The sequence below is a fragment of the Nilaparvata lugens genome, chromosome 1 (assembly GCF_014356525.2).
Source record: "Nilaparvata lugens isolate BPH chromosome 1, ASM1435652v1, whole genome shotgun sequence".
NCBI classification, from domain to species: domain Eukaryota; kingdom Metazoa; phylum Arthropoda; class Insecta; order Hemiptera; family Delphacidae; genus Nilaparvata; species Nilaparvata lugens.
In genome coordinates this window covers 79,456,050-79,483,395 of record NC_052504.1, presented here as the reverse complement: position 1 = coordinate 79,483,395, position 27,346 = coordinate 79,456,050, and the positions used below count along the sequence as shown (strand labels likewise).

The window sequence follows — 27,346 nt, the reverse complement described above, 5'->3', positions numbered from 1 at the left end:
TCAATTTCCAGGATTTTCAGGGAATACAAGGACGTGGAATGGTATTGTGAGCTCAATCATTCAAGATTCTTGAATTTTCCATAATGATTTTTCAAAACCTGCACTATATCCCTTTGGGATCCTATCGGTCATACAAATAGAACTTATTTCAGTTTCCACTAGAAAATGAGTATCTTGAGAATATATTGTTTTCTCTCTCCGTTGTGCTTCATCAGATAATGAAGAGTTTTCAATTTTTGTTCTCAATAACTGACATGTCCTGCGCACAAGGGTCTCCAGGGGTATCAAGAGACCAGTGGCGGCTTGTGTTAAGGTTGCATGGTTGCACAACCCCCTTCATTTTGATGATAATAAATGAATTATTTTTTAGGAGTAAATGAAGTGACTGAATTTATAAGTGAGCTCTATTATCATCTCAATTACTGATATTAGCTTCACAATTTCATCATAATCCTATAATAAGAGCAGCAAGCTGTAGAACGTGCACGCAGTTCACTCGAAATCAGACGCTGTGGTGGAACTGAATATTGAATATAGCAATGGAGGTTGCAATCCTCCTGCAACCAAACTCATGTACGCGCACTATTACTATGTATACTAGTAGTGTGATATATTTTTCTAATCGAGCCCATAAGACCAATGTGGTGGCAATTTTCCTGCAACCATCCGCTTGAGGCGCTAGCAGTCCATACGACACTAGATGTGAAATTACCCCGTACCAGATTCTGATTAATGTGAAAGTCTGCTATCTGCTCTCCCATGAGTATAATAATCTTTTGATGGGGCTATATTATAATATTAATATCGGGGCACCGAGCTTCGCTCGTTATTTATTTATTGACTTTTGATAAACCGAACACAATTCTTTAAAATGATTAGGGAAGTACTAACAGGCACAGTCCAAAACTGTTTTTTCCCGAATTTTTATTTATACACTATAAATAGTCCAGAAAGTAGGTTATGTTCCATACACTTGAATTCAGGTTCAATTTTCTGTTCAAACATTTGAAAACAAAAAATTTATAATCTAGATTATATACAAACCAAATTGAATAACAAAATAACACTCAATAATCACTTATTGAAATTGTCAAATAATGATCAACTTTGAAAATTATGATATACTCTAGTTTAGGAGGATTATCATGTCATGTCAACAAATCAGATTATGTTGATCAAATCGATTGGATATTGTCAAGCTAGATAAAATTTCTCGCTGATTGATTATGGTTACACAGCTGGAAATAATTCTGTCTCTCTCCCACACAGGCACACGTATCTTCTGTTATCGAGAGACGACGAAATTATCATCTGTTTTCCAAGGATGAATTATCCTTTTAATGTCGTTAAGCGAGTTTTCCAAAGAATGAGACCTAGTGCAATCGAATCTTTATATCATAAACCTACTATGTTCCAAATTTCGTGAAAATCGTTAGAGCAGTTTTGGAGATCCATAAAACATAAATAACCAGATATATACAGAAATTGCTCGCTTAACATGAATATGATAACAGCCTCAATAGCATAATGTAATAATTTATCATCATGATAAAATAACATTATAATAAATATCATTTTCAATTGTTTTGATATTTTTGAAACAAACCAAGTAGGTCCAATAAAAAATGGACTGACCTGAATTATTTTTGTGTCGTAATATGCAATCTCTATTTGTCCAGGGAACATGAAATATGGAATAATTATTTATAAATTTTGTAAAAATTACATTGTTTATCTTTATCAGAGTTGAAAATTCTCAGTTGTCAATTACGCCATGGTTTCACTTGGAGAATGCTTTGTTTGCATGTTCTTTTATTGCTGTGTAAAGATAGAATCGGAAATTGAATAAATATTTGTTTTAATCATTAAGTTAAACTCTTACCCCCCTCCCCACACATCAGACGCGTGTCAATTAAGGTACCAGTTATTGAAGATTATATTGTAAAAACAGCAACCCCCAGTATTTTCAATCACCAGCCGCCACTGCAAGAGACCCATTGATACTAATCAATACACTCAGTGGTTCTCTATTTTTACTCTTGCCGATATGAGCTCCATTGATAACTTTAAATATCTTTGTACTACTATAAACCCAATTTATCATTTTTGACAGTTTTTTGATGTGGTGAATCAATACTATTCCAGATATAACATTGATGGAATTCCAAAACCAAATTTCTTTCACGCCAGAATTTTGATAAATGAATACAGTAGTACAGATATTAATGCACTGGTGCAATATACGATAATGACTAGAAAGCCAATCTGTATTCTGCTTGAACTACAGAACTTCTTAAATTATATGATCATTTATCAACTCAAATTCATCTATCACTCGAAAAATGATTAATTATAATAAATGAGTATTATTTTCTGGTCTTTTTTCACAATCCCTATATACTGCGATGTGAAATTAATAATTTCATTTCAGAAAGAGACACACTCAAAACTGAGACAGAGACAGTCAAAATGCATAGAGCGATGTTCCTTTTTCAATATTAATGCTTCTGTACTTGTGTGAAAGATAGGGATTGGATTCAGTTGATATTTATTGGAAATCTTCCTCAGAAACACTGGAGTTTTTAGCAAATGACAAACAATATTTATGCCTGTCAAGCTGAACTAGCGTATTGCCAATGTGATAAACGTCGTACATTGTTTCTAGTACCACAAGATACCAGTTGACATATTAGTAGAAACGAAACACCTGGGGCAGATGGATTTATTTATTATCTCGTATATTGGAATGAATAAATCTTTGTTTCAAACTATTGAGAGAATTGGAATCGTTTAACAAAGAGATCAAGGGGAATATAATGAAATTTATTGATCCTGAATGTAAGTTTTAAAGCTACTTGGTGAACCCTTCTTTGGCAAAAGGATTCTTTGAATGTTTGTGCTTGACATCTTGAAATCGATGGCCTCTTACGCACCAAAAGACCTCAAAGTAATCTTTCCCAGTACCACGCTACTGTCAAAGTGAATCCAAATGGTCTCCAAAAAATATCCAGCTCTCAGCACCGATTAAATCTGGGAGCGTTTCCCTGAAAGCGGTCACAGAATCACCACCAACATGTGAACTTGAATTGAAGCCAACTCCAGCAGAAAACGACTCTTGACATCTGAAAATCTTCCGTTCTTTACGAAGCAGGAATGCAGTCACTCCACTTTTGGGATTCAATTGTCAGAGAAGCTTTTCAAATATTGCCTCCACTCGACATAAGTATACCCTCCAGAATAAATAAGTACAATTTAAATGAGGACCATAACGGAGGTAGCCTTCCTCTTGAAGATCATTGAATCGGGAAGTTCTTCATCATCCGAGAAATTTGGAGAATGCCATTGAAATACGATAATTTGCCAGTATTTGATTGAAATGCAGATTTTTTATCAAATCAATGAAGTGGAGTGAATTCCCAAAGAATAATGAAATCAGTTTGTAATTAATTGTTGTACTTCCATCAACAATGAACAGCTGCTTTCGATTCAAAATCTGGTGTGGTACACTCACACAACTTTCCTTGCTCATTGAACTGTAATTGTAAAGCCTCATTCTGAAACGAGAATAATTTAGGGGAATAACATAATGACGATTGGCGGCAACATATTTGCAACTACGATCAGACTACTGCGTATATGTGTATATATAATTGTTTTTAGAGTACTTTTTCCTTTGGGTAAATTGTGAAATTTGATTATTTTTTCGTCAAAACAGCTATTCTACAGATGAAATATCGACTATGTGTTCTTTTTATAAACTGTTCTACCTACCATGCACGAGAACGAGGTTATAAGGTCCATTTCTCAAAGGATGAAGTGGACCCCCCATTTGTTTCCCAGGAGAAAAGACTGATGCCAGCTTTTAGAGCTGATAAATAGACTATTATATTTGATATACAGGGTATGAATTTGAGAAAAATCGGTCAAGTCATTTTTGAGAAAATCGTGAAAAACATGGTTTTTTAGTAATTATCTGTAATTTTTCTGAAGAATATTACGGAGCTTCTGCAATTTTCCCAGAGATGAGACACATGTCAGTTGATAGGGCTTATAAATAGCTATCCATGGTATTAATTTGAAGAAAATCGTTAGAGCCGTTTTCGAGAAACACATGATTTTAGTCATTATTCGCCATTTTCTCAAGAATATTACGGAGCTCCTAAAATTTTCCCAGAAATGAGACTCATGCCAGTTGATAGGGCTTATAAATAGCTATCCATGGTATAAATTTGAAGAAAAATGCTATAGCTGTTTTCGAGAAAACCGTGAAAAACTTGATTTTTCAGTCATTATCCGCCATTTTCTCAAGAATATTACGGAGCTCCTGAAATTTCCCCAGAAATGAGACTCATGTCAGTTGATAGGGCTTATAAATAGCTATCCATGGTATAAATTTGAAGAGAATCGTTGGAGCTGATTTCGAGAAAAACATGAAAAACATGGGTTCTTAGTAATCATTCGCCATTTTTTCCGCCTTATTGAATTGAATTTCTTATTGTCGGATCCTCATGATATAAGGACCTTCAGTTTAAAATTTAAAGTCAATCGGTTAATTAGAAATGGAGTTATCGTGTTCACAGACATACACACACACATACACACACAGACCAACACCCAAAAATCATGTTTTTGGACTCAGGGGACCTTGAAACGTATAGAAAACTTGAAGTTTGGGTACCTTAATTTTTTTGGGAAAGCAATACTTTCCTTACCTATGGTAATAGGGCAAGGAAAGTAAAAATGAATTGCATGATTAAATTTATCGACTGTATGAGGAGGACCGTAACATAGTCGAAGTATCCGTGAGGGCTGCCACTTCTCTATACTATGTGAAATCATTGTACGCATGGAAAAGAGTGCCTCAGATCTGCGAGATTTTAAATTGTCCAGTGTACGAACATAAACTTTTAAAGGTTCTATTCAATTAGATTCTACAGGTTAGGAAGGTTGTGTTCCGGCTTTTGAATGGCAATTTTATTTGAAATTTTTGATAATTTCAGACAATAAACACAACTAACGAAAAGTTAAAATACTCGCACATCTCAATAAGATCCGCGTAAAACGAGATTTTAGAGAATCTGATATCATGGGAGAGCACACACTCTAATGGAGATTTTGGATCTGTTTTCCTTATTCCAAATGAAAAACCTGATTGAAAACAAGAAAAACGTTCCACTATGAGTAGCTGGAATGGTTTTTTACCTAATCATTACAAAAATTAATTCCCCATCAAATTAACTGTTTTGATTAGCTTTTCCAATCACTCGAAAATTGTTTCTGCATGAACTCAGCTGTTATGATTCGATTCATCAACAGCGGACTCTGAAAAATGTTTTTAAAGGAGGAAAGTTGTTTTTCGAGTGTCTCCCCAAGTCCCCATTGACATTGAAAATGTTTAGCAAAGGTAATTTGCATCTGAAAAGTTTCAATTCGTCAAGTTTCAAAAGATTAGTCAGATTTAAAAGTAGCTGATAGACTAATTAGCTGCAGTACTACCATACACAGTGTTATTTCACAGGTCAGGCAATTATTAAATTTGACGACTAGAAACTATACGCTATGTCAATCAATAACAATCAATAGCACACATTTTCAGATTCTTAGAATGTTCTACTCTTCTCTATTCTACATCCTACTGTGTTACATTCTGGGTATTCTTCTTCTTTTTCTTTTTCTTCTTCTTCTGGATATAGATATTTGGAGACCCTGGATCAGAACTTATTAAATTAACCTATCAACTTTTTTATGAATCAGCATGTTAAGAGATTTTTAACAACATCATTGTTCATTCTACAGTCTCCTAAACTTCGGGTACGCAGTTACTCTCTATATAGCGACAAATTACATGGTCTCATCCCCTCTCAAGTGAGAGAAAGTAATCAAACAGCTTGATGAATTTCGGGTTCAGGGCAAATCTCTTCCAGGAAGGCTTTGATTTGAGATCATTGTGTGTATGGTGCTTCATGGTTGATGTCACACTAATTATTTACAAGTTGCGAGCTGCTTTAACGCTCTTAATACTTGTTACAAACTCCAACTCACATGACAGCGTCTAAGCTGCTTCAAACCTCCGATAACCTTTGTTACTAAATACACTGCACTACATGGACGCTTACATGTGCATTAATTAACTAACACTAGTTTCTTCATCAACCGACTTCATCAACCAGTACTGAATTGTTAATGGCGGATAATACGCGCAGATAGCGAATCAGTGACTTTCTAACATATCACCTAGTGATCAGTCAGGGCGAGGGGGTAACTAAGAAGCGAAAATGTTTAGCGAAGAATAATCATGGAAATTAAGTCAAGTAAGGAGGTCTTCAATCATAGAAATTGGTTTTTCCAATCAGTTTTCAGTCTTAATCCCTTTAAATATAATAAAGCAAAAACATTATCAATTTATTTATTTGCATAAATACATACATGGAGACAGCAGGTTAAACCCTCACATGTATCCTTGGAGCATTACAGCATTCTTCATTCAAAAATCAATTTAAAATGAATAAAAAGCTAAGAATGAAATAAGAACAAAATAAATTGAATAACAAAAAAAGCTTCTTAACAATGAAATATGGGTTCTATACCAATTTTATGACATTCATTCTATTCTAAAATACTGTAATCTGATAAGACCTGTCGGGAGCATTTCAACATAATAAATCATTTTGGATATAACAGACTAGTCTAGACCAACAATATTATTACATTAATCTTTTAAAAAAAAACATACCGCGAGAAAAAATTGAATATGATTTGGCACAGAATTGAATTGAATATTTGGCACAGGCCACAAAGAATTATTATAAGCGCGGTGATTACGGTGAAGTGAAGAGCTAGCTAGCTTGAGCAGTCTTTAAGCTACTAATTCATCTTCAAATATTTCGATATACCTGCTACAAAATACTTGTGGACAAGACAGCTTTACAGAATTCGCATCAATTGTGTATAAATTCGCATCGATTATCACATTTCCAATGCTTGAATGAATAAATGGTCCTTTTTAGTAACTAAGCGAATTCATCGTGATTTCTACATATCGAAGTTACCATCGTATAATGGAGTACACAAAATTATAATCGAGCTACCTCTGCATGTTTCAAGATCACCTAACATTGATGTGACATCTAACCATTAGGCGATATATTTATTTTCTACTAAATAATAGGCATGATAATAAGCATTCAGGCTAAGAGGAATTCACTGAAATTGAAATTGATAGAGGTTTTTGTTTGTGTTTTGAAGGTATTTCACAATAGTGCGCCCTCGGCGCTCGCAGGCCTGCCAGGGCGCCGTCTGCAGTGTGGCGTCGGTCATCAGTATTGTGTGGGGTCTCTCCTTCGTCACCATGATACCGCTGCTCATTTTCCAGGAGGTTGAGACTATATCTTACGGTGAATTGGTGAGTCCAACACATTTGATATTCTTAACAATATTGGCTCACTCAAGTTCTATTTTCTTTTGGAAGTTTCATTTATTTTTTGTTTCAATTGCTATCGATACTGCTATCTGTTCATTGGAGAGTGAATATAGAATGTTACATTCTATAGTCTCTGCTGTTAATTCATAGTTTTGTTGATATTCTTGATACTTTACTCTTCTTTCGATTCATTTTCAACTTCGTTTTTCTTTCACAATATGCCCGCACCTATAAATTCTCCTGCTTATCAGCTCTATCCATTTCTTCTTCATCTTATTCTCTCATATGTCATATTGCATTTCCTACTCTTAGAACGAATTGTGACCTTTTCTTGAATGAAATGAGTTGGTGCTTGATATTCCTTATTGACATAAACAAGTTGTTGAATAGCTATTACATCCATTCATAGTGTGCTTTCAAGATATAGGTGAACCAAATCATTCCTTCCATTATCCTTGTCGCAAATTGAGACGCAACATGACGTGACACGATGTGACGCGAGTTTGCTAGATGATCCAATACTAGATGATCATATTATAGTGTTCACATGTAATATGATCATTATAATATCATCATTCATGCGCCGCTTCGTCTCAATGTGAACATTACAATATGATCATATGATATCAACTCATCTATCAAACTCACGGCGCGTCACAATATGCGGATAGTCTTTAACAAAGTGAATATGTTTGATAGGTTGAACTTGATAAGATAATTAGATGAGTTTCGCAACAGAAGGGTGGAATCTTATCAATCGAATACAGTCTACTCACTAGCGGAACCGAATTACAATCTTGCAAGAAAATCCACTTTTTATCCTCAAAATTCAAGCTTTGCTTTCTCAACAAGGGTGATCTCACTCCACAAAAAAACGCACAAGTTCAGTTATAATAATTTTCAACTCGCACGGTATCAAAATTTCACTGAATCTTGAGTCACCTGATATCATATTCAGAACTTTTGTAAAATGGTTATGATACAGTGAGTATAGAATGTAAGAATGAATGAGCATAGAACAGTGATTCTATACTCACTGTTATGATTTTGCACAACTTTGTAAGTGAGGTTCTCTCAGCTCATTCGAGCTAAAAAATATTTTACTGTTGTGTAACTGATGTGCCAGAGTGAAGATGGAAGGGCTGATCTTGTGACTAAAAATGAAGGTTTTGTTTATTTGTCTATGATTTATCAGCTGAACAACAAGAAATTTGAATTGAATGTGCTACACAGCTTCACTCTCTCATTATTCAAGGTGCACAATCCTATTTCCCTGACATTATATAATCTGAAACTCAGATAAGAGACAAAAGCTTTCACAAAACTTTAAAAGAGATTCAAGTCCTTGAACTTAGTCTTATCTCAATTTCCGAAAAATCTTCACAACTCTCCTTATTAAGAAAGGCAATATAATTTGCCATATCCTATTATTGTTGGAGTAGCCCATCTCCCTTGAGACATTCAGTACCAGAAAGCTATCTTAACGAATTCAATTCAAGCTTTATCAGAATCTACTCAGAAAATGGAATAACGTGTAGAATAGTGATATTTGAAAGACAGCAGGCAACGATTAAAACAGGAAGCTTCATCCATAAAATGAGTGTTTAATTCTTCTTTTATCTATGTTGCATTTCCTACTCGCTTCAGCAGAGTACGTCTTTCCTGAATATTATCACCCTGTGAATGAATTCACCTTGCATAAAACTCTCATTTTATGACTTCGGGGAGCCTAGAACGTTTTATTTCAATGTTTAAACAGAGAAGCTTCTATGATTCATGGAAGGCTAATAAGATACGTGAAAAGTGGGTTCATTACTATGTTTATAAAGAATATATTACAATGACAAGAATTAGAGAAAGGATACAGTTCAACAGCGTTACAAAATTCATAAAGAGTGAATTTCGAAGAACCTATTCTATTGAGATCGTGTAGTCTTAAGATTTCCAGTTAGTTACTATTAATTATGATTAATTCGTCAATTCCTTGCATAAGAATAATGAAAGGTTATTATTTATCTCAATCTGATTAAATTATGTTGTTTGATATATTTTCTTCATAGAAACTGTCACCACATCGTCAGTCCTTTTATTGTTTATAATTAATTTTGATCTTTCTTTACGTTATATTAAACTTTCTAATGATTTTTGTAGAAAACTATAATATTGAAAACTACAGACTAGTCACAAAAGGTTTTCTTTATTTATTATAGGATCAGATTGGTTGTCTCTTCAACAATGTTCCCTTTTCATTGAGTAGCATAATTCCGCCGCATATTCCTCCAAGTGAAAAGTAATTATGTGCGGACTATAGTTTTGAAACTGATCTCACCCGTTCAGATTCGTATTGTAGCGCATGACAACTGTATTACTCGTATAACATGGTCTTCATATTTAATTCAATTTTATATCTGTAATATGACAAATTTTATCGATTAACAGTACATTGCACTATGGAATTCTGCCTCAAAAACCATATCTGCCTAGAATAGAGGTACTAAGTTCTAAAACACTACTTCGAGTAAATCCCTAATAATTATTCATTGCTAATTAGGCTGCAAGCCTTTTTGTGTGCATTTACGTTCTAACCTACATTATAATGTGATTAATATCGTTATCAAGCCTCAAGCCTTCAGGTCCCCAACTCATTGTAATGAAGACCGAAGTCATTACTTCATTAGTCCTTTGATGAGGGATGCATTTACTATCAGTAATCATCCAATGAGTCGGTTACCAGAGAAGCACGTTTCCCTCTTGACAAAGGTCTCAGAACTCAGAACTGCATCTGGTGATTGCGTTTCTAAACTTGAATATCTCGAGATATAAATGGATATAAATATATGATGTTTGAATATGAATCTCATGATAAATCGTTTTAGCTCGTGAAGAATAGTGTTGACCCCTCAACTAGTGTGTATCTAATCTCTCAGATTACTCAAGTGTCAGCTTTTCCCTTTGCGGGGGTGATTGCAGGACACCACAAGCCCCACTCACTAATAGTTAACAACTTCCAATCCCTTGGGAACCCAAGTTGGAATGTGAATACCTTGGACGGCTCACGTCGGCATCATCTTCAACAAAAATGTCATCTGCCTAATATCCCTTTGATTAAATTCTCGATCGGCGTAATTTAAATTATCTTCCTCTCAACGCCCATGCACAAGAATTGAACAGATGAGAGCATCAACTCTTCAGGGAGCATGCTTTCAATCACAAGATGTAAAAACCAGCGATTCCAACTAAGATTGAAGATTACGAAATAGCACGTAACGTTCTCGTTCATCATGTTGTGCATCACCATCTAATCATTTGTAGAAAAGTAGGTTATTTTTCAACCCAAACTAACAATTTATTGTGTTCTTCTGTTTTACAGATTCTGTACGAGGCATGTGTCGAGAAATGGCCTTCGAAAACGTGGCAGATATGCTACACGGGGTGTCTCATGATGGCTCAATTCCTAGTTCCTTTCTTAGTTCTAAGCATTATTCATTTGAAAATCTCAACATACCTTGCAGTGAGGGTATCCACGCCTCCTCGGGATGCCAACTCTAAAAGAGGTAAGTTCCCTCTACAATACTATCTAACTTTGACACACTCTCCATTAAATATCTTAGAATGGTGGTTCAATGTTCTAAAGTCGAACGCACACAGCAACATACAGACGGAAGAAAAATGAAACGTTCTCATGCAGACGTGGGCAGACAAATGCAGACGGACAGACATCTGTGTGCGTTGTAGCATTTGATAATCTGGAGTGGGTTTCTTACAGTTCAAAAAGTGTCTGTCAATGATTGCCTCCATCTTGGATTTTTCTATGATGACAAATATTTTTGGGATTGCCATCATAGATATTCTCTTTCTACACATCATGACGAAGAGATTGATACCATTTCCAAGTGTGTACCTTCAAGGAGTCATGAGTTACACGGTTTTCTAATTGTTTACGTTTGGCATATTGTGGTGAAGAAAGCGTGTTTTCCAATGCAAACAGTGGGCCTACTTTTCTCTCTTTTTCCGATGACGCCCTCGCCGTAGAACATGGACGTACAGCCTTCCATCAGATGTCATTTCAAAGCTTTAGAAATATTCTACAACACTGTGCTAATAATATCAGGTTTTTTCACTATAAAAACATTCACAGGGTGAAAAAGTGAATTCTAAACTCTTAAGTGGTAAAATCAATCCAATATCTCTCACAATAACTGAATAGCAAACGATAAGAAAATTTCTGTCAATAATGACCGCCATCTTGAATTTTTTTGATGATGTCGAATATTTTCATTCTACCATCATAAATATTCTTATTTGGCTTGTTGTAACAAAGAGATTGAGGCCATTTGCTTGTCTCTATCTTGAAGTAGTCATGAAAAATCGATTTTATAGTTCTAGCTTGTTACCTCATGCGTATGGAAAAACGCACCAGAAATCATACAGGGTTTTCTTTGCAGGGCGCTGGAGAACACATTATTTGTTAACGAAATGTGTTGAAGAAACTATCTGAATTTTCATAGATTTCAAATTTATCTGTATTCCTTGCACAAAAAAAGTTATAATGGAAAGAAATTTGAAAAAAACAGGTTTTTGGACTTTTGACGGTTATAACTAATAAAATATGCGTTTTAAAGGGTAATTTTATGAACACAATTTGTAGAGAAAGATTATTAAAATATTTTCGTTGAAAACCCGGTTGAATATCTTGAACGGTTATTGAAATACAAGCGATATAGCAAAACCCTAAACATTTTGGCGGCCATCTTGTTTTCGAGGTGTTTACCTGTGATTTCGACTTATAATCATCACGATCCTTATCATGCTAGACCCAACGAAGAAATTGAGACATCTTCCATTGCTGTTACCCATAAATGACCACTGAATGACATTTGCGCCCGGAATAATACTACTTTTATCCTATATACTATCATGAAAGTACAGTTATACTAGAGTGATTGATTTATTAATGATAATACCTGTACCTAAATGTGAACCATATAGTAACTATAGTAACGTATTCGCCGTACACGTCATCTATACTATCATGACGTATTATCGGATCATCTGTATCTGTATCTGTTACTGTAAACATGTTATCAGATGAAAATCTCTGATAAGGGAAAATCTGTGACAAGAGCATGTAATCACAAGCGTGGAGCCACATAATACGCCTTTCTTGGCTTGCCTCGCCATGATGTAAGATTCGACCAGCAAATCCATTTGTTCGGGTGGAGTCGCTTTGATAAGCAGATTACACTCAGATAGAGGCACACGAGAAGAGCTGCCAGACCAGGAATCACATCCAAGGCAATAACTGTTACGCAATAATCGATTCTTCAAGTCTTCTCCTTCTCATCCACCCTTTTCCTTTCCACCAATCTCCTCTTCTCATCCATCTACCCTTGCTCCTATTTTAAACTGCTTTCTCTTCTCTCTCAACTCGTTCTTCTATAGAGCATATTCCTCCAGATCATCTTCCTTCTGCTTTTTCTCTTACTGGATTCACTTAAATTCTCCATATCATTTTCATTCTCATATTCATTCTCTCCTCAACATCCTTCACCTGATTTTGATCGTCTCCATATTTGTTCATTCTCCCCTCTGATTATTATTATCTATCATCATTTTTCTGTTCTCCAACTCACTCTATTTCTCATCTTCTTGCCTTTCTTTCTACTGATTATTACTCTTTCTTGTTTGTTATCTTTGTTTTCCGAGTCTAACTTATTCTCTACCTTTTAATCATTTGCATCCTAATTCTTCTATCTCATTTCTTGACAAATATCATCTTACTTTACTCCTATACATATATCCTTCTTTGTCTCTTCCTTTATCATGTCTACTAATCCACTTTAACAACTTAATATTCGACTTGATTCAAATAATGCTTTTGTGCTTCGTTTCTCTTTTTCTTCTCATTCCCTCCTCCTTCCACTTCTCCTCCTTTCTCCTATTGCTCCTTCTTCTCTTCTTCCTCGTTCACCGCCTCCTCCTCCTTCTCCTCCAACTATCCCTCCTCCCCCTCCAGTTCCTCCTTCTTCTTCTTCTTCTTCTTCTTCTTCTTCTTCTTCTTCTTCTTCTCTTCTTCTTCTCTTCTTCTTCTTCTTCTTCTTCTTCTTCTTCTTCTTCAGTCCCCTTTCTTCCCTCTTGTCACTTTCGCTTTTTTCTTCTTCAACATCTCTTCCGCAGTACCAACATCATCTCTTCACTATCGTAATATCTTCCTTTTATTCATTTCACCCCCCCCCCTGATCACTTCGTACACTTCCCATTCATGTGGAATAGTACACAATCACTTCTTGATCAAATCATTGCTAAGAGTCTAGTCCCGCACTATCTGCCAACAGCAATAAAGCCATTGCTCATCCCACATACTACAAGAATCACGTGTCTCGCACATCCTTTTCCTATCAGCGTCCTCCTTGCGCTGCTATCTGCTGCGTTTTATCAACTTGCTATTATCCAGTTTATATTACTGTTGGAGTGAAGACACATCTCCTAATACTCAACATGGAGCATGTCACACTACAACTGATAGAAGACGTTTCTGTTGGAGACAGGCTGGTGATAGCAGCCCACACCCACATTCATCCAGAGTGGTATTCTCAGTTCCGTTCTTTCCATTATCGCTAGCGATTTTCTTTGCGTAGTAGTTGTCGTGAGCGAGTAATAAAAAGATAAATAAAATTGAGAGAAGCGAAAAATATAAGCGATGGTGGGGAGGTGGGGGAGGTATTGGGTGCTGAAGGAGGGAAGTGATACGTCGGGAAAATGATATCGCAGTCGAATGCAGGAAGATGAGAAGTTCAAGGACTTGGAGATGGGAGAATAAGTACGGTATCAGTTTGAAATGAGTTGAGGAGATGTGATGAGCAAGCATATATGAAGCATAGATTGCCTTATATATGAGAAGCTTTGATGGTCTTATGAGATTGAACTATGGGAAAACCTGTTTGAGGATTGCCAGAGCGTCACATTAAAAGATATAAAATTTTGTATTATAAAGATAAAACCCCATGTATTATGAATGGAATTTTATTACAAAATAGTATTGAAAATAAATATTCGTTATTAAACTTTGAATAAGACTCTTTCCATCATGAAGATCATAATTTTTTTAAACAGCATGGAGATCAAATCAAATTCTTCATTTGCCATAATACCATACAATTATTTTCAAAACAAAGACACCATAAAAATATTTTAATTAAACATAAACACGAAATAAATATATTCTTCTGAACATATAAGCTTAAAGACAGTGCCAGCAAAATCAGAGTATTTATTATGGTTCAATTAATAATATCGATTAGACTTGATTATATCGATTATCGAATTGAGACTTGAAGGATAAAGTCCATAGTTTCCAAAAGCATTGTTCAACATAATGTGGTCTGATGATGTGTTGAGTCAAACGCCTATTGCAACAACGCTCAATAATTAATTGATCTCAAGCTAAGATCAATCATTTTTGATCAATGGATACGCGTTGTTGCTATAGGCGTTTGTGTACTAAGCACTTGTCAAGTACACATGATGGGTTAATTTTGTGTGACGTAGCAGAACTCTCAGCTAACAATCAGACATTGCAGGACAGTAATTGAATGAAGAATAACGTGTCTGCTTGTTCCTTCAATCAATCTTGTTTGATGTTTTATTAATATCTATGATTCAAATTTTTGTAATGTATGAATTTTTTGGCAAATAAATTTCAAATTTCAAATTAGGTGACTATTGTCCGCGAACTGTAGCATTGGTTTATGGTGGCCGGTTTCCTTTAGTTGCAGAAACTATGTGCTAGAGTGAAGAGTGATTTTATTATCCAATTATAATGACGATGATGTGTTGAAATGTTGTATATCCTCATGGGAAGGTAGAGTTGTTTGAGACACGGAAAGGTCCATGAATAATTGAACTCCAAGAATACTCTCAACTTCATAACATATCTGTTTGGAAGAGAGATTGAGTTGATGGGAAATATGTGTAAAGCATAAAATGGTTCAAATAGAGAAAAAAGACATGTCAAGCTCCTGGTGCATAACTGGACTGCAGATTTTTCAATTAAATTTCATGAATCTCAATAATTTTACAAACTCAAAACAAGTTATTTCTGAAACTGTTCTATGAAGGATAACATGTTCAAACATGCTAAGCCGATTGAGGTTGTTTAGTTTATCGATCGGAATATTTTATTGGATTCAAGAACTCCGTGACTATGAAAATCTGCTGGAAAACAGGTGGGGAAGTTCCGCCTTAGGCAAGAGAGTTTTGATCCGCAACGGAATTTTTCCAATATAAAACTCGCCCCCATCCCACCGCAACAAGCTCCGAGCAACAGACTCGACATGTATACTCTGTGCCATCTGCGAGGAATCTGTGGACTGTGAAGCACTACTCTAGACTACGCAACGCTTTTCAGTGACTCGAAGTTTTAGAAAATCTTAGGAAGCGTAATGGACCGTAACAATGATTCGAATTTTGAAGTGGATAGGATTGTTCAGTAACATTCAAGTGAGCTGTTACATTGACTTACAGAGTTGAACAATTATTATTTCATTTTTCAATACACTAAAATACTATTAATGGAAGAAATTGTTTCAAGTGAAGCGATTTGTAAGCTACAGCAGAAAAACATCATTTCCAGCATATCAAATTTGGCAATGTTTGAATGATTTTGTGAAATAGATCAACAATTTCTTATTAGAATTGTCAGTCTTAATTTCTATAACTGAATTCTATGTTTCCCCGTTACGTTTGAAGCTGAACAGGTCGATTCATGCCATAGGAGCTCAGAATTAGCTGGGAATTGTTTCTAAATTCTCATTCGAAGTAGTAGTATAGGGGAATTTATGAATTTCCAGTTCTGAAATACATACTTCTCCGGCTCGATTTCATGAAGTACCTATTCAGAACTAATAGGAGCACAATGGATAATATCAGAATTAGTTGTATAGAGCTATCCTTGATTGGAGTTATCCCATTTTTTATGATTTGCATGTTCCTGGTATTTCCAAACACTTGAATTGATTATAACTTTCGTTGATTTTAGAATAAAATCCCTTGAAACTTTTTATTCCACTATGTTTTGCCGTTAGTTTTTTCTCTGGATTGAATTTTGATTAATCCCACTATGTTTGTTGTTTTTTCTTTCCGAGTTGGATTTAGAAACTCCTTTTTCTAGTAACATACAACCAGAAATTGATATATTTTGTACCCTGGAGATCATGATATATACATGATAATTGTGGCGGGCTGTTGAACATGGCTGTAGCTCAAGCTATCCAAAAGCATGCTTTAGTCAGTGAGAAATTATTTTTAAATTGAATATTAAATATATTAAATTATCCATATTATTTGTTTCTTACGTACGGTCAGAAATTTATCATTGAAAAAGATGAAATTCTATTGGGAAATCATCGTCGTTGTCTTCCTACAAGGATTAGGCAATTTGTCTGTTCTGACTTCAAATGTTCCCCATCACATCCATCTTTTGCGAGGTCTGCCCACAACTGCTCCTTCCAACTGAGTTATACGACCCAGATTTAATTGGAAAATAATCATGCTTATTCAAATTGCCTTAATCATTATTGGTTGAGTGTTTTCTGCTACACATCTTCATGCTGCAATGAGTTCGGAGAAATTCCAGTTTATCAAGTCTGGCAAGCAAATAGAATTAAACAAGCGATATTCTTGATTAAACAAAAACATTTACTCAACGAGCTATGTTCAAAGCCAAGAAGTGTGCAATAGCTTCTATATCAAACATCCCGGTCTGCCGACTTCAACTTATCTGTAGAATCAAACTAACCGTTGCAATCTGATTGTTCTGGGAACTTCTGAGCTGGATTTAATTAAATCTGTTGATAGTTGGGGAGGATGAACGGTTGAGAAGGACTTGGGATCAACCTTCTCACTGCTCAATGCTCTTTCCTTTTGTGATAAGCACAGTCACAAGAGAAATTCATTCCTCTTTGAACATATTATTATTAGAAGCTAAATTTGAGCTGAATGAAACTAACCAAAGTGGATCTCATCTATTTCCAGACTGTGAGAAAGCGTGACCTTTCTTACTTTTACTGTAATTATAAAATAGATTCTTCTGGAATCTTCATAATCATGGATCTCGTGAATTGATCAAAATCATCGATATCATTTTCATCTTATGATGGTTCACATGAGATGAAAATGAATTGTAGGAACTGTTTTGAAACTACCCTGAATTGAATATCAGCTCATCATCACTGTAGGATTATTACCACTATCAATTCATTCTGTATCATTCGAATTCAAGAAATAATATCCATCAGCAAATAAAATAGTAATGAAGAAAAATCATAATTTTTGTTTTCTCGTTCGCTTTTGTTCTTCCGTCCAAGACACAAATATTATGTATCGCAGAAGTTCAACTTAAAGTGAGCTCGAATAACTCACTCCGAGTGATATTCCTGGAAATTGATGAGGATAATACACAGCAGAACCCCTCTTGAGATAACAAAGATGAAACATCGCAGGAAAATCCACTGAAGAAGGGAGGAGTCACTTAGCCTAAGTTCTGAGAGCTAATTCTGAGATTCACTTTGTAATTCTGTAGTGAGCATGAACTTACTTTGTACCAAAACATGAGTTCATTTCCATGACATGCGTATATTCTTGATTGTTATGGAGAAATTAGTCATTTGTAGCTGGATAAATTGTTCGAACAACTTTCTTACTTGAGTCGCTGTGAGTAATGAAATATCTAAGAATTTTAGATTTTGTTCCGTGCTTATAGACTTATGCGCCATGAACACGCGCTTTCCGCTTTTCATCAGCTGATGCAATGCGTATTATATCTGTATCTAAAGGTGCGTTTTCGTTTGTGCGTAAACGTCCGCAGTCGACGACGACTAGCATTGTTGACATTCATATTGTCAAGTGTGCTAAACAGCTGATCAAATAACTTTTCATCATTTGTGTTTATTACTCAAGAATCTAAACATTTCTAATAATATCAACATATTGTCATTTTAAATTATAAAGAAGTATAAACTCAACCTTCCCCATTCAATCATAATAGGACATAATCTTTCAGGTTATTTAGACAAATTTAAATCTACTCGATCTGAGAACCTTACCCTGTCGTGGTCGACGACGGCATTTACGCACAAACGAAAACCTAGCATTACTGTTTCGTTACGAATACAGATAATATTATAAGCTGAACATAAGCTGATGGAAATCGTGGCGCATGAGAACGTACGCATCTTTACGAACGCTTGCCGCTGTCTGTACGCTTATGCCAAACATTTTATGTACAGATATTTTTGGTACATTCCAAGGTACTTTCAAAATTGTTCTACATAATATTATTATCGATGTTTGTGAATTTTAAGAAGTCCTCTTCATTAAAACTGTCTCGAAAATACATTTCCTTTTTTGCATTGATATTTTCAAGATTTCTGAGTCAATTTTTTGATTTTTCAAGTCAAACTTGATTTTTTGTCAACAGCAAAGAGAGAATGGCGCAGAAATAGGCGTACAATGGTGATACTGACGTGTATAGCAGTGGTGTTTGCAATCAGCTGGTTACCAATGACTGTTTTCAGTTTGGTGGCTGAAATCAATCCCAGTATACTAGGAGAGCCCAGCACCATGTACGCTGTATTTGCAGGTAATTTTTATTACTTTCCCTTTCTACTCTTTATCATTTCCATTTCATCGGATCTTTCGAATCATGCAATTTTACTCATCTGATCTGATATAATAATTTAGTTGAAAGTAAGTTTTGCTTACTTCAAAGAAAAGCTAGCAAAATCCTTTCATCTTTTGAATTCTTCTATCTCTTAAATTCGTCAAAATTCGAGGAACTTCTCTTTCTCAGCAAGAGAAGCTTCAATTAATTGATGCAGTCACAAGATGCAGCTCATCATCTATGCATTATTATTGTGATAATATCATCATAAAGCTGTTAATCAATTTGGAATACATAAACATGGTACGGACAGGAACAGGAGCGAATGAAAGGTGATGATTTGGAATTTGAAATCTGATATTTGCAGTGGGTTTGGTGAGCACAGAATTACCCCTAGTTATAGCAGGGCATTCAGGATCCCCCACCTCCAAGGAAATGTTCAAAAATCGGTAATCTTATAGGCTCGATAAGGCCATCACTAAGCTCCAGCAACAAAAATTAAAGTTAACTTGAGATGAGTGGATTTTGAAGAAGAAAACACTAATGCGCATGTAAAATTATGAAGCAATACTAGAATAAATTATTATATTAACAGTTTATCGTCTACATCACAATGAAAGACCTGCAGATTGTGAGTATGCCTAAATCACACTCTATAGACACTAGGGATGGGTATCGAAAGACAAAACATCGATGTTTAGAACATCGATTTTTTTTAACTTAACATCGATAAGTGAAAAAAATCGAACAGTAAACATCGATGTTTTTAAACATCGTTGTATTAAGGTATCTAGGGCGTTGTATCGCCCTACGTTTTTACGGAGGATACTATGAAGACTATTAGACTATGTACTTATTTTTCACCTTAGAGTGACTCAGATAGTGTAAATCAATTTCCTTTTATATGTATATGTAAAAGAAAGGGACAGAGCTTTTGAAAAGTAGTTAACAATAAAGAAATATCATTGATTGGCAGCAGCCAGACTGAAAGTTTATAAATTGTTTGTAAGTTTATAAATTGTAAAGTTTATAAATCAGACTTGACGTTGAGCAATGGAGATATTTATTTGGATTGATATTTAATCGAATTTAAAAAAGAAAATCTAATATTCTAAAATATTGTTTTATGGATTTGAATATTTGTTTAATATAAAACAAATTAAGACGGTATTTTTTTGTCCAAATTCTGTAAAGAGAATCAATTTGAACTAATAATATCACTTTTTTATTAAATGAATGATAAGAATGATCAAATTATTATTAATGAATAAATACTCAGAAAACATGTCGAAAACGATGGATTAATAGATTTTTATTAGTATTAATATTGATACAGTGAAAATGATATAATGTACAGTATATGATACTTTACACTTATTCTTTTGAAAATGATAAAAAAGGGTGAACTCAATTTCATTGAACCCACATCACTTCTGTTAATAAGCTTATAGAGTAGAAAAAATATTATTTTGGTATAGATTGGAACTCAATTATTTCGGAAGTAGATTGAGTTATTGGTACCATATTTTTCATAAATTTCGAAATACTTGAAAGTACAAGAAGAGCTTCTAAAGTGACTACAATTTCATCTGGATTAGCTATTGTTCCAATATTTTAACAGTTACTAACTGGAATTTCAGCAATTTTGGACTTGAATTCAAGTAACAGTCTTCCAGATATTTGAAGTCAGGTTGTGACTAGAAAGATACATCAACTCTAGTTCACAAGATTTGTCAGATCTATTTAGTATAGTCAGAAACCTTTCGGGATATCCTCGAAGATTCGGTCTTGAAATTTCACCCTAAGCTAATTTTAGCAATCATTGATACTCATATCGTATTCATTCAATACCTGATAGATTTTTTTAGGAAATGAAAATGGATTAAGTTTTTTCATTTGTAGCATATACTGTATATTACTGAATCAATTTCAATTATAGTATCCTAAAACAAGACAGTGAACTAGGCAGTGCAAAAGTTTGTGTGAATAAAGTGTTTTGATTTTGAAATTTTCCAGTGACGTTATAAACTTATCCATATATTAGAAATATTCAATTTCAGAAAAAAGAGTGCGAATAAAACGCAGAACACTATGCTGCACTATTGGTGAACTTCTTGTGATCTTGTACTTTCTACACTAGTATTATTTGGGTCGTTTCTATTATGCAAATTACTGAGTGGAGAGCGGGGAACTCAAATATTACAAGTCTGTGGTCTTCTGATGATATCACAAACTCATTTTCATATTCATCAGAAATTAAATCCCAGAACAGAGAGCTAGAAAACTTAACGAGGTTACAGCACCATTGTGAGCGTCATCAGTCACAATAGACAACTATCAACATCTATTGAATCTTTTTCATTTACTATTGGGATCCATCCAACAATCTAGCTGAATTCCTAGACCAGTGAAGACGGATAATATTTGTAAATAATGTTTTGTGAAGGAGTCGTGTTATGAGATATGCATATAAAGGTGGGTACAGACTTGAGCGCCACGAACACACGTATTTCACTTTTCCCCAGCTGATACCACGCTTATTATATATGTATCTTACTGTCTCTGTATAACTACAGCTGATGAGAAGAGGAATGCGCGTATTCGTTGCGCACAAGTCTGTACGCAGCTTCTTGTGTTTGATAGAAACTCTTAAAAATATGATCGAGTAAGAATGGAGTAAGTTGGAGTGGTTTGAAACATTTTGCAGATCTTAAACTCTTAAAACTCTTTTTTTTAACTTTTTTAATTTTTCATTTTTAAACTCTTAAAAATATGATCGAGTAAGAATGGAGTAAGTTGGAATGATTTGAAACATTTTGCAGGTTGTCATATCCTGGCGATGTCATCGGCGTGTACGAATCCACTGCTCTACGGCTGGTTGAACACAAACTTCCGGCGGGAGCTGGCTACGGTGCTGAGGCTACGCGGGCATGACCCTGAGGGTCAGACGGAGGGTCACGACGCCAAGGAAGCCATCACACGCGGCGTCGCTCCCAACTCAGTCACCGTCAGGGCGGGCGACCGACGCATCAGTCTCACCTTCCTCACGTCTCTCACCACCGCCACGGGGTCTCACCGGGGTGCGTCGACCACCGCCCCATCTGTGGTGCACTTCCACGACAACGCAAGAGCATCATGAAGAAAGTCTTCTGCTATGTCTACTGTGGCAGCGGGTAGGCAGAGCAGTTACAAACCATTCACAGCTGAGCCGTGCGTCATTTTCACCTTATAACTCTCTCCTTAAACCTTAAAAACAAAATATCTATTTCAAGTGAATAGATAGTTGAGATGTGTTTATTGAGTGTTTGTGCTTTCATTACTGAACAGTGCTGCTGCTATTATTTTAGGTGAGGGGAAGGATGGAGTACGTGTAGGGCTAATAAAACTTCCAAGACTTGATACATGACTTAAATTAATGCAAAAAAGGGAGAGGTAGAGAGCTATTTTGTTGCTTTTGCGTGGAATAATCTCGTGAAAACTGACGTTAAGTGATGTGTGAAACTATTGAGTGATCCAATGATTATAAACATTCACACTTGCGGTTTCTCATCTTGACATCTACTCTTTTTGACCTGACAAGACTGGGCTATGCGAAGTCCAATTTCATTTTCATATGAAATGGACTTATAAACAAAATATCGTCCATTTAACAGATTTGGAACATTTCCTCTCATCTCCTGTCAACCTAACCAATCAAAAGTCCCGATTATTTTTGTGAAGTTGATTTCACAAATATTATTCATTTTTTTAAGAATATCACCTATTTCAATATAGGTGAGTGGGTTTCGGTAAATGACAGATCAAAGAAGGTGGACCCAATTAATGCCCCTATTAATGATTGATGTAGATCATAATAATCGTTATGAAGTGGACTTGGAGCTATGATTTTCATAACCTGACAGACAGTGTGTAGTTTTAATATTTTACTGTGGGATAAGATTCCGATCTACAGTTACATCTTGCAAAAATGGGTTATCTTCATAAGATAATAGTTTACCGAAAAAGTGTAACATGAACGTTATAAAACTGATTGATATTACCATTGAGTACAAAACTGCACAAATTCACCAGTCTACTCATACAAATGCCATTTTGTTTACTTGGCTGGCATATTTCATTTCCAAATGTCTTTTATTCTTATTAGATCTATTGTTGTTGAGTGAATGTACATATTTTGTAAAAATGACTGTACATAATTTGTATTGTATTAGAGTCATACTTTAACTAGATGTAAGTAACATAGTGCCAAATTATTTCAAAGTACCTGACAACCATTCATTAGTTACCATACGTTATACGATAACTACGGCATTCACATTCAAAAATAATTCCAATAATGAGAATCTTGATAGAGGTTTTATAAATTATTTTCTCTCTAAGAAGGTAGTTCGATGATAGATTATCATTCAAATTGAGAGAAGAGGAAATTCTAGTAGAATATGAAAAACTTTCCTGCCTCTTTTTTGACAAAACATTGAACCAGATCAATGATAATTAGAGTTGAGACCGATTCCCATAGAATTCATCTCATTATTTCATGTTTATCCTTAAAGAGAAAGGTGGAAAAAATTGTTTGTAGCTAGGCCTCAGAACCACCGAAAGAACTTTCTAAATAAAGAACTCTTTGTCGATGTTTATCATGTGAAATTGTGAATCGTTTTTTAACAACAGGATTCGCAAATTAATTATATGTTTTAATGACTTCTAATCAGCATTCAACTCATTTCTGCTGTTGAGATTCAAACGTCCTGTTTCCAAGCCATGTATAACATTCACAATGCATGGATTGTTCACCCTGTTTATTGCTTATTGAAATACACATGGATTCTAAACAGTTCGTTTTGAGCCAAAATAAATAAAATCTCAACGTTGAAAGTCAGTTGCTATGTTGAACAATAAAATTCTATACGTGACAGGTTTTAATATACTTTACATTGGAAATTTATATTCTAGATAGAGATTCATATACGCGTGTAACATGAGGTAAAATGAGTAAGAAATTCTTGAACATCGTTGAAAATGCAATATTATATCGTTGAAAAAGTATGAACAAGAGAAGATTTCTCATTTCATTCTGTTGTAAATAACAGACATGGAACTCGTATGCTCCCAGAGAGTATGGTATTCAATATTCACATTCTATATACTCTGTAAGCTCCTACTCCTGTTATGCATGATATCATAAATATGATATGTAATGATGACATCATCAAGATTTTATCCGCTTTTCTAAGCGCTGTTATTTTCCTTGTACGATATTGACATAGCGTACTAGAAATATTGCCATACTTCCAAAATCGAAGCAGCATATGCATTTCATTCAGAAATGAAACATCAGAATTGTGATTGCTATTCAAATAGATTCCAGGTTTTGAATATTGTTCATGTTTACGGTATCGTTTTGAATATATATGTAATTCATTAATAAAAATCTTGGTGATCATACGTGTATTTTTCCAACGTAGAACATCGTAATAGTTATAATATTCGAGTTGAATAATTGTGCATTTTTCGTGGTTACCAGTTGGATAATAGTACATTTTTCGTGGTTACTTGTTGGATCTACCATTTCCTGAAAATGAGAGAAAATGAGCCATTTCTCTCATTCCTTGAAATGATAGTCACATAATTTTAAGCACAATGTTAAAACTTGTTGAAATTAATGTTGTCATTTTCGAGTAAGAACATTTCTAAACATTATACAAAAATTTTATAAAGTTATCATGGATGTATTCCAACTTAATTTCCAATAACTATTATGATTCATCATTCCGTACAAAAATATAACAATAATATAAGTGTTACTGTATACCAAAGAACACCATAGTATAAGTTTATTTTACAAAATAATTCTAGATTCAAACTACTCATTTCTTTGAATACGACTATAAATAACACTCTAAAAATGTTGTATTGAAAATAAAACTAATATTTTGATGATTCAGTAACAAGTCTCTCTCATGTGTGGGTTGGATCAGATCACTTAATTGCAATAAAGAGTCCCTTCTCCATGATGTGGGTTTTAATATCATAACAATATAGGATCCCTTTGAATCAAACTCTGAATCCGATCGATGCTGCTTAAAGTTACATTCAGAATCACGAAGATTGTTTGTAAAATAATTCAGATCTGTAAATTATTTTCAATTTGACAGTCACGTATAACTATGATTATTTCGCTGCATTCTGAGTTACGATTAAATGAAAATGTGTAAGGATCGTTGAAAGCTACACAAAAAACACAGGGCTGATAACAAAATCAATGAACGTCACTGATCACAGCACGTTAACAAAATCACAAAAGCTGTGTTGTTGTAACTCATCCTTTCGTAAAAGATTTACGACCTTCCACACGGCTGCCTGAGCTCGGCTGAAAATTCAAAATTATTGTCTACTCGTGACTTTATGCTACACATTCCCTTATAGTCGAGCCACCGATTTTTATTCGAGGTGCGAAAAAGATTAATGGAACCCTAAACGATATCAATCAGAAAAGCATTGTTCCAACTAATATCCAACCTTTGTTTCAACCATAAAGCAAGCAATTTTCTGCTTTCCTGGAGCATGAAAAATTTGGTTTTCAGGGAACTATGACAAATGCATTGATTTCCCACAACAGAGATGACCGTAATGGATAACAGTGACCGTTTCAATGCAATGTGATTGGGTTCCATAGTCATTAACGTATTATAGATGAGTATTCATTTCCACGTTGTACCCATCAAACAGTTGTTATGATTTTTCTGACTGCTTTCATCAATTTATTGCATTAATGTGTTTTATTGAAATCGGTTTTCCTATACTAACATTATTATTGATAATACCTGTTCAAATGAATACTGATGTAGTTTGTAAACATAACAGCTACTACAAATCTATTTAGTTTATGCAGTTACCAATCAAACAAGCTTTATTTCATGCAATACAACTATCCAGTCTAAAATGCTATGGAATCAACCATAACAGTAGAAACAAACATTTGTTATCTGCTGTCACACATTAAATCAAAATCATTATCAAGGAATGACATTACGGCGTGCGTGTATTGTGTGATAAAAATTGCTAATGGATTGTCATGTTAATATCAATAAAGTCAGGTAAGAGTGAACAGGAGTTATTGGTGTTTATTTGAATTTCCATTGCCATTCACATAATGCAATAATAACACCCACAGATCAACCGAATTCCTCCAAATGGAAATTCATATGAATGGGTGATAAATCATGTAGCCTATACCACCAAGTATTCATATAAATGGGTGATAAATCATGCATTAGCAGAAAATTCATGTGATTTGATAATTTAATCCCTATGAATGTATCTTCTAACTTATAACTCATAAATTTATAAGTGAGTGACAGCAAATAAAATACTCATTTTGATATTCATTAAAAAAACGTAATGCTTCATGAGTGTTTACTACGAATACGACCAGTCATTTCCATGGGGATGGAAAATTGTAGCAGGAGTAATCATGTCATGCAATGCATGAATTATTTGCAGGTTTGAGTGGAGGAATAGAATCTTTCGCAGCCTTTTTCAAACGACACAAGCCGGTTGACAGTTTGTCAGTGAGAGAGTTCTGGAATGAGAGTGGAGGAGGAGTCATATTGACATCCCAATCGAGCATACCTTTCCATGGTTCCAGTTCTTCAGGTCTCGGATTTTACTGTTTCGTGTGGACTCATTTGATAGGCTTTAAAGCATTTGCATTTTTGAATTTATCTTTCATTAATTTGAAATATCAATCTTCAAATAAATTATATTAGATATAGATTTAAAGATTATTAATAGCTTTGAAGATATTAGATATATATTTTAGAGCAATTCCGAATATATTATCCATATCAATGCGTCTATGTCAACGATTTGTCAACCATTTCCAAGTAAGAATTCTTTTTCACATTCATTCCGTTCTCGGATAACTCAAACCGTTCTTAAATCGTTTGAATGAATATTGGTGTAAATTTCCTTGGAAAAATGTTTCTTAATCATGGATTCGGCTTCCTAAATTTTAGTTTGTATTCAAATCTAAGGTCATATCTGTTTCTAGTGAAATATTATTTCTGTGTACTTTTCAAAATTATTTTTATTGATGGAAACCATTGATTATTATTGAAACCATTGCCATGAAACAAATGAATCTACAAAGAGACTCTTCAGTTCTAGGAATATGAGTGACTGAGGGGTGAGAAACTATATTACATAATATAATGCTAAACTAATCTCATCATCATGCTTAAAATATTACTTCCATGCTAACTATT

The 27,346-nt window shown here is 34.6% G+C and overlaps 1 protein-coding gene across 2 annotated transcripts in view; it reads left to right on the top strand.

The window, feature by feature from the left end:
* Positions 1 to 25,014, top strand: part of LOC111060417 (neuropeptide F receptor) — a 71,265-nt gene extending 46,251 nt beyond the window's left edge. For both annotated transcript variants that reach the window (XM_039444555.1, XM_039444547.1), the window contains exons 4-7: positions 7,246 to 7,402; positions 10,791 to 10,974; positions 18,897 to 19,058; positions 21,902 to 25,014. In XM_039444555.1, the coding sequence (XP_039300489.1) occupies positions 7,246 to 7,402; positions 10,791 to 10,974; positions 18,897 to 19,058; positions 21,902 to 22,218 (820 nt within the window). In that variant the 3' untranslated portion in view covers positions 22,219 to 25,014. The remainder of the gene's footprint in view (positions 1 to 7,245; positions 7,403 to 10,790; positions 10,975 to 18,896; positions 19,059 to 21,901) is intronic.
* Positions 25,015 to 27,346: the final 2,332 nt, after the last annotated feature.